Consider the following 8,062-nt stretch of genomic DNA (forward strand, 5'->3'; position numbering starts at 1 on the left):
AAAAAAAAAAAAAAAAAAACAAAAAAAAAAAACACCAGCAATTTTTTAAACCTGAGGGTTGAAGTCAGTGCAGTACAGTTAGTCACATTCCCTTGAGGTGTTAAGTAGACTGGCCTCCTGGTTACTTCAGTGCATAATAATAATAATAAATACCAGCAACTAATCATCAATACTCTCCTTCAGAAACGTGAGTCAGCATTTGCTTATCTTTAAACATGTTTATTTGCTTGATTTAGATTTAGATATGTTTAGTAATAGGCAGAAATGAATATGTTTTTCTGAATACAGTAATTTCCCCCTGTTGGTGCTTGTAGCTCCATGCCAAATACATTAATGATGAGACAAATCTTGTAACAATCCTCTCTCAAGACAGCACCAGATGGAAAGCTGGGTACCCTATCACGTCATTTCAAGATTTCCATATGGAAAACTGGGTAAACGTTGTCTCATTCTGTATTTTCAGGTCAACAAACATATAACAAATAGACAGGATTTTAAGACAAAATTATTTCTTATACAATAGTAGAGCATATAAATACTCTGATCAGTATTTCTTTATAAATAATTATTTAAAATACTTAAATATTAATAAATAAATGTATAAAAATTCAATAGAAAGTTTAAAATAAAAAAGTTGTGTCACAACAAGATTTATACAAAAGAACATAAGATGGCATTAGCATTTGCACTGCCTCTGAAACTGGCTTCTTTTTCTTTTGTAAGAACTTGGAGTATCTCCCAGTTTTTGTAAGACGCTGAACAGCTCATTCACAGCTTTACGTTGAATTTTCAAGTCATTCACCTGTTAAAAGTAAAAAACAAATGGAAGTTATGCCAAGAGCTATAATCATTTACTGATCACATCCCATAGGCTACCCTGCTACCAGAGTAAAACCGATGGACATCCGCAGTTTTCAATTACTCTTCTACCTAATTCCTACAGCAAAGAGCCACTTTGTCACAGATTTTTGTTTTTCACCTTCTGTGCTACTTCACAACATGCCACAGACCAGATATATATATATATACAGAGCTATTCTGTAGTTACAAGCAGCTAACTCCACTAGAGTATTGTCTGCAGAACTCTGCAGAGGTCAGTGGTTTGTGCCATCAGCACTCGCTCGATAAGCCAAGTGCTTCCAAAGCCATAGGGTACACCCTAGCTAGGCACAACTTTCCCACCCAGTTCCAAAACCACAAAGGCTCTGTCAGTGTCAGCTCTGGTATGCAGACTGAGTGGAGGTGGTGTCAGCACCTTTGTGCCAAACTCCAGCAAGACTCAGGAGTCTACCCCACACCGTAGACCTGCAGCAGCCCCTGCAGCTGGAAACATTAGGTTTTCCAGTGTGAAGTGAGCTAGACAAGGGTTACCATATGAGTTGCTGGAGCCCTATTGGCTTGAATCACACTCAAATCACAACTGGAAAATATAATGTGATGAACCTTGGAGGCAAAGGAAGAGCCTTACCTGAAGCTTTGTCAGGTCCTTGAGATATTCCATCTTCTTTGAGCCATCAGAAAGGCTTTCTTTCAGAGTGTAGAGCTCCTCAGTTATGTTCCTGACATGCGCCTTTGACTTGTCAGTATTTTCAAGGATTTTCAAGTACATGGAAACAATCTGACTCAGGATGATCCTTTTTTCATTTCTCTGTTGAAAAAGAAAGGTCTGTGAGTGCTCATCAGCAGGGAAATGAATGAAGATAAAACACAAATCACTGCCACTTAAAACAAGATGATAAAGAAGTTGCAAATCACCTCCTGGGCTTGTCTGTATCTGAGATCATTTCGTGGTGCAGTACAAAGCACCTTGACTCTTATGGGAAGCATTTTTATGGGGATTTTTTTCTCATTTCCAAGTTAACAAATAGAACTCTGCTCATGTTCATTCTACCCCAGCTAACAGTGGTTCTACGAGGTGCTTTGTACCAAAAGAACCCTGCGAAGTGCCTGAGATGCTTTTTCATATCTGTTTCTGACTCACCTCTGTCCAGTTTGACAATCTCCCCGTAAAGATTGGTCTGCCATCACCTACATCTGAATGACTTGAGTTCTGCAACAAAGAACAGACATATCTGTCATACAAACAATACTTATCAAGAGGCAAATTTGTGTTCTCTAATCAAATAAGCAGTAAAATCCAGATTTTTGTACCACTGGCCTATAGCTATCACAATGCTTTGACTTCTTTAAGCACCAAATCCCATTGCATGGCCGCCTACTATCAGAAATGGCATTAATCTGCTTTTCAATGCTTCTCCTGCTATATCTAAGCTGAGATGTTGAACACATCTGTTTTGCCAAATGTTTTTGCTATTGATAGATGAAAATAAAAGCTCATAAACACTGCAACTGACTAGAAAATCATTAGGTCTGAATTTGACATGTCTTCTGGTAAGTCAAAGTCCAGCAGTATGTAGTCATCTGTGGCCTTAAATTCATGCAGCCTTACTAAAATCTCATATGAAACAAGAACAAACTATAGAACTGGAGAACAGCCCAGTAGCCACAGTCAGGCATGAGCATATGCAAGATTAGTGTGCTACTGAGAAGCTCACAGGACGGCATTTAACCATCAGATGTTACAGACACACAGTATCAGATGCTAGGAAAAAAAGAGCAATACAATTCTCCTACCAAGGAAAGGTAAATTGAATCACTTCCTCTTCTGCGTCTGTTCTTTTTTTTTTTTGTTTTTGTATACAACAGTGACTATTTCCTTCTTTTGTCTGCTCAGTAATTTAAATACAGTGAGTGCAAAGGGAAAACTTGCAGGCTGACAGAAACCTTCTAGCCTGATTGGCTCCCCATGCTGACCACACTGCCAAACTTTGTTTTGTTCTTCTTCTGAAAAGTGGGGAGCACCTGCTGTGAACCAGAGCTTTAATGTCAGTGCAAAAACCTCACCACGGCTCAAGATGTCTTCAACAGAGTTATATATATTCTAGTGAGACTCCCTCTGCTACATGTTAATAACAAATTTAAGATATAATATAAATTTTACAGCAACTTTCTGACCAATTGGCAAAAACTGAAGTATCATACTAGTCTTCACCACTTCAGAGTGGTTTCTTGACTACTGAATTTCAAATGTCATTTGCACAAAATTATGACAAAATCATAGCTGAAAACAGCAGCAGACTGTTGCAGTTGATTTCATGCATTTAAGGAAAAAAACCCAGCAAAAATATATTGAGAATAAAAATTGTTAATTAGAAATGACTCTGTTGTAGATCTGCTATCTCTATGACTAATCCCAGCTGAATTCCACTGTGAACTACTTTATTGCCTCCTAGATGAAGGCTGGTGAATTAACATTACAATTATCAAGTTACAAATTCTACCCGAAAAGAAAGAATACTGTGCCAGATTACATTCCTCTGCCAGATCATAGTCACAGATGTGGAATTGGAATGACTGGAAGATGGAAAAGAATAAGAATAGGAACCACCTTTGGGAAACACACTACTGCATCTAATAATAAGTAACAAAAGTGCATTTGTTAAAGCAAAATTTCATCTCAATTTTTTTTTTTATTACTAATACTAAACCCCCCAATAACATTGCTAACATAAAATTTAAAAAGTCAGTAAATTACATCTAGTCTGAATTGAATAAATATTCATATATTCTCCACACATTGCATTAAGATTATTAGAAGATATTCCATGTAATCAAAGGCTGAATTGATCTGGGAGAAGCTCTTGTGAAAGAGAGAGCATCCCTGAAATAAATGCAAATGACTACAGTAACTATGACTATTGGAAAACTAAATCAGATTAGTGAGAGAGTTTAGCAAAGCCAAAGAAATTGTCCATATTCTTGTTAAAAAAAGGTATAACCAAAAAATTTGTTCCATGATTACCCTCTATTGGTACATACTGAGTATGTCAACAGTGCTCAAGTTTAGATGATATGTAAAGCACAAGCAGCAGCAGAAGAGAAATGCAGTAGAAGACTATACTTACAAAATCAGCTTTCAGTTTGTCTATATCATCTTGAAGTTGAAGCAGATTAAATCTATTTTCAACACGTCCAAAATAAATCATGATGATAGTCAGAACAAACAAGCTGTAGGTTTGGACAGGCATTTTCTTGGTGATGGTTCAGTTAAACTGCTCAGATAAGTTCTGGGAGATGTCAGTTCTAAGAGCAGTGCACTTCAACTTCTAATAGTTGAACCTTCTATTAGAAGAGAGTAGACGAATGAACTTCATCTGCTTGTCAGTGGTATTTATACCTGGTCTCAACATTTTTTTATTTCGTCATCACAGGCTGTGTATATTTAGACAAGATAGTGTTAGATAAGAACCCTTCATTTTTGGCTGAACACGGGAATCCCTCGAAAGCATCTTTGTTAAAGCATGGTCCTGGAAAAAATTTTGGTGGTTCGTCAACGGGTAACATTTACGTGGCAGATTCTGAAGTTTCTTTTACACATGGTTGGGGAAAGGGGGGAAATTATGACACTGATTGAGCAGTATGCGTTTTGCCTCAAGCGTATTCGTACACGCTATCTGAAAAAAAAATCCTATGTTGTGGTTAAAGGGTCAGTATAACAGTCAACTCATTTCTGGTATTCTTTTAAAGTAACCACCGAGATTGCCATGGCATTCTTCAGAGTCACTTAGAGATTTAAACATTCTTCCTACTGCTGTCCTTTTGTGAAACACCATTTTCATTCTTTCCATGGTCTAAAGTGGATTTCTGCTGCTTTCTCATTCTTCACCTTCAGATTCAAAATAAACTCAGGAGAAATGCGGTTCCAACACGAATGAAATTATGCATCATATTAAATTCCTCTATGGTTGCCTAGTCTGGGAGAATATTTAGTACTTAAGACAATCATTTCTGCTTGGCAACAATAAAGTTCCCCACATTCCCATTCATTTGCACTAATGTGTGTAGATTGTGAAAGACATGGAAGAAATAAGCCCAGGTGAAGAAGACAGACAGGATAATCCCCAAGTGCATACAGAAGCATGAAACAACTGTATTAATGATAGCTGAGAAAAATGTTTTCATATGGGAACTAAATGCTGCTTTGATGGATGTAATTGGATAAGAGCTTACTCTGAAGAGCCTTATGAACAAATCAGATAATTTTAGGTTGTAGTATATGAATGCAGGGTAGGCAGGAGCCTAAAAGGGAAAGAAAGAAGGAGTTTACAGGGAAAAAGAAAAAAAGTAGATCAGGAAGAGGGCACTTGTGGGCTCAGTTCCCACAGGTGAAGTGAAAGATATCTGTAGCTCATGAGAAACGGATGAGAATTAAACTGATCCCCAGCATATATATTTGAACTCTTCAGCACAGCTCCACATGACTCTTTGGGTATTCTCTGCAAGAAGCTCTCCCCTTCCCCAGCAGCTCCTCCTATTTCAGCAAATGACCACTAATGCCATCAAACATTTTCCACCAGCAGCTTGAAAGAGGACTTCCATCTGTGGAAGAGATCTAGGCTACTACTACCATTGCAAACAGGTAAGTGCCATTTTACAGGGACAAGAAGCAAATTTCACCAACAATTACAGGCCCAAATCTGAATGCTACATTTCCCTGGGAACGGCAGCATAGACAGATGGGACACATCTCACAACGTGTACAGTGGTACTTCACAATAATTAGTGCTGTAGTCTGCTTGGGATAGTAGCACTGTACAACACTCATCTTGGTTTTAGTTTAAGAAGTTAAAACTGGTTAAGCAACAACTTGATTGCTGTTGACATGAAGGTAAGGCGATAATTCAAGGATGCTTCAAAGATCCGTAAATAAATGCAAAGTTAACATGCCCATCCATGGCAGAGGGGTTGAACTAGATGATCTTCAAAGGTTCCTTCCAATTCAGACCATTTTGATTCTAGCATTCTATGCTAGAAATCAGAATCATAGAATCATTTTCATCTTTGGAAAAGACCCTTAAATCATCGAGTGCCATTGCGAACCTCACACTACTAAGTCCACCACTAAATCAAGTTCCCAAGTACCACATCTACAAGTCTTTTAAATGCTTCCAAGGATGGCTATAAAATGGTGGTCCCACCAAGATTCCAAATGGACTTACTATTCAAAGTGAACTCACAAATGTCAGCACACTGAACAAACCTACGGGTAATGTTGAAACATCTGGATTGCTAAGCAAGGCTAGTCAAATGGCATATTACAGCACAGTTACATGTAGTTTCATACATACAGGAAAATAAAGCATATTTTACAAGATGGGGACATGTGCTGAGGTTCAGTGACTGGCCACGAATCTATAGAACAATTCTTTGGCAAAGTGTTGGAAGAGATGCATTAAGAGGCAGAGGAAAACTGATTCTAGTTACGTGTGGCACTCTTTTTACTGTCAGAAACATCCAGCTAGAAGGGAGACGGGGTCATCAAGCCCAATTTTTGCCTAATTTGTGAAAAAGGTCTTAATTTGAGCAGTGCTTTTCTGTGTAAAGAGAACGTGTAAAGAAGAACTGCAAATAGGGAATTTGGAAGAGATTCATTACTCAAACAGCTCAGTCTTCTTAGTGTGTTGAGGACAAAACACAACACAACTGAACACAATTAATTGCTGTAATTACTCATCTAGGCAGAAGATTCCAGGAACTGATATATTAAGTCAGTAATACTGCCCTCTACGGAGAACTATTCACTCAGAGTGACTGTGCTGGATTAGACTGCCCTGTTAAATCTGTCAGACACGCATCTCACCCACAGCTGGCTGTATCTCCCAGGTGACCCCTACTTGGTCTGACACTGCTGCTAAACTTCTAAGAATAACAGGAGGGTGAAGTATCAGAAAGAAATCCTTTTCCAACTCAGCTTTTGAGTTTTGGGGGGGTTATATGGCTAATTTGATCACTAAATGTCACATTTCAGAAGGCCACTGCAATGCATCCAATTTTACAGGTAAGACAATAGAAGCACAGAACAATTCATGGTCATTCAGCATCTAGAAAAGGCAAATCTAGGAACAAAATAGGGTCTCCCAGTCCCATTGTGGTCATTTGCCTACTATGCAATGCTACGAGTATTATATCATAAACTGAGGCAAGAAATTCTGCAAAGAACAAAGAAAGCCATGACATCAGGCTCTGTCATGCTATTTTCTGTGTGCAGGTCTGACTTCTAGGTACACTCTCCTGCCTGTAGAGACTACATTCAGGCCTTTTACTTATCTTCACATTCAAATTGTCACAAAAAACATTGAATGTTCTGTGATAAATCATCAGACAGATGGACAGAAACATATTTTAATGGAGAAATTTAGGATGCCTTTTCCAAATCCTTTACATTTGAACAAATGGTGTCGTGTTAATGTTGACATAGTTGGCTCATAAGGTTCTCTTCTGTTGACACGCAATAGCACATCTCCGCAAATCATTTTGAAATTAGGCAACAGCCTAGAGCAGAAGGTCAGAACATAAATCTCATGGGTCCTATGTGTCTTCCAGCCCTGTTTTGTTTCCCATTCTGCCCAAAAGTGATAAACTAGGTCACCATTGGCCAGTGTATGTTTTGTTGCCCAAGAACTGTGAAGAGTCAGATTGTAAGGAAGGCTCAGGTTTAGACAGCTCCTCTGCTCTGCCTTTCCTGAGAATCAGCAGTGGGGGATGAAAACAACACAGGGGGATCCTGAAAATATCTGTCCTTTATGACACAGAGCCAAAGGCCTAAGAGCATCCAATATTTTATTTGTGCTCCTTAGCAGATATTTACTGAGTGCATGCTGGAGAGGATTGAACACTCAGCACTAACACAAACTCTTTGTCTGAGCACTAGTCCTAATCTAGCTGAAAGAGATGCCTGAATAGTATTGAAAAGTCTTGAGTTGCATAGAGTTGAAGTGGTTCTCATGTATGACTCCATAGCCACAGCTGGGCTATCATCTCTTCCAAACACAATAGGAAATGAAACCCAGGCATTTTTTCATTTTTCTGCCTGGAAGTCATCTGACTCTTCATGCAAAGCAGAGGTTTCACACCCTTCTGTTCATACAACACCTTACACCAAATACCCAATGATGGCTTTGCAAAGTCATGTCAAACTTCCCTATGACCACTGATTACAGCT

The 8,062-nt window shown here is 38.6% G+C and overlaps 1 protein-coding gene and 1 long non-coding RNA gene across 2 annotated transcripts in view; one reads left to right on the forward strand and one right to left on the reverse strand.

Annotated features, from left to right (window-relative positions):
- Positions 1–283: 283 nt before the first annotated feature.
- The window catches only part of LOC114062163, a 12,567-nt gene continuing 4,788 nt past the window's right edge, over positions 284–8,062 (forward strand). Inside the window, exon 1 of the long non-coding RNA XR_003572317.1 lies at positions 284–434. This is a non-coding gene — a long non-coding RNA (uncharacterized LOC114062163). The remainder of the gene's footprint in view (positions 435–8,062) is intronic.
- IFNG (interferon gamma) lies at positions 661–4,088 on the reverse strand. The gene is made up of 4 exons (XM_027893296.1): positions 3,966–4,088; positions 1,982–2,050; positions 1,469–1,648; positions 661–802 (listed from the first exon to the last, which is right to left on the reverse strand). Exons 1-4 carry the CDS (start codon positions 4,086–4,088, stop codon positions 677–679), a joined length of 498 nt encoding a protein of 165 aa, XP_027749097.1. The 3' UTR covers positions 661–676.

The sequence above is a fragment of the Empidonax traillii genome, unplaced genomic scaffold (assembly GCF_003031625.1).
Source record: "Empidonax traillii isolate 1590-97213 ecotype Southwest subspecies unplaced genomic scaffold, ASM303162v1 scaffold385:size1130455, whole genome shotgun sequence".
Lineage (NCBI taxonomy): Eukaryota > Metazoa > Chordata > Aves > Passeriformes > Tyrannidae > Empidonax > Empidonax traillii.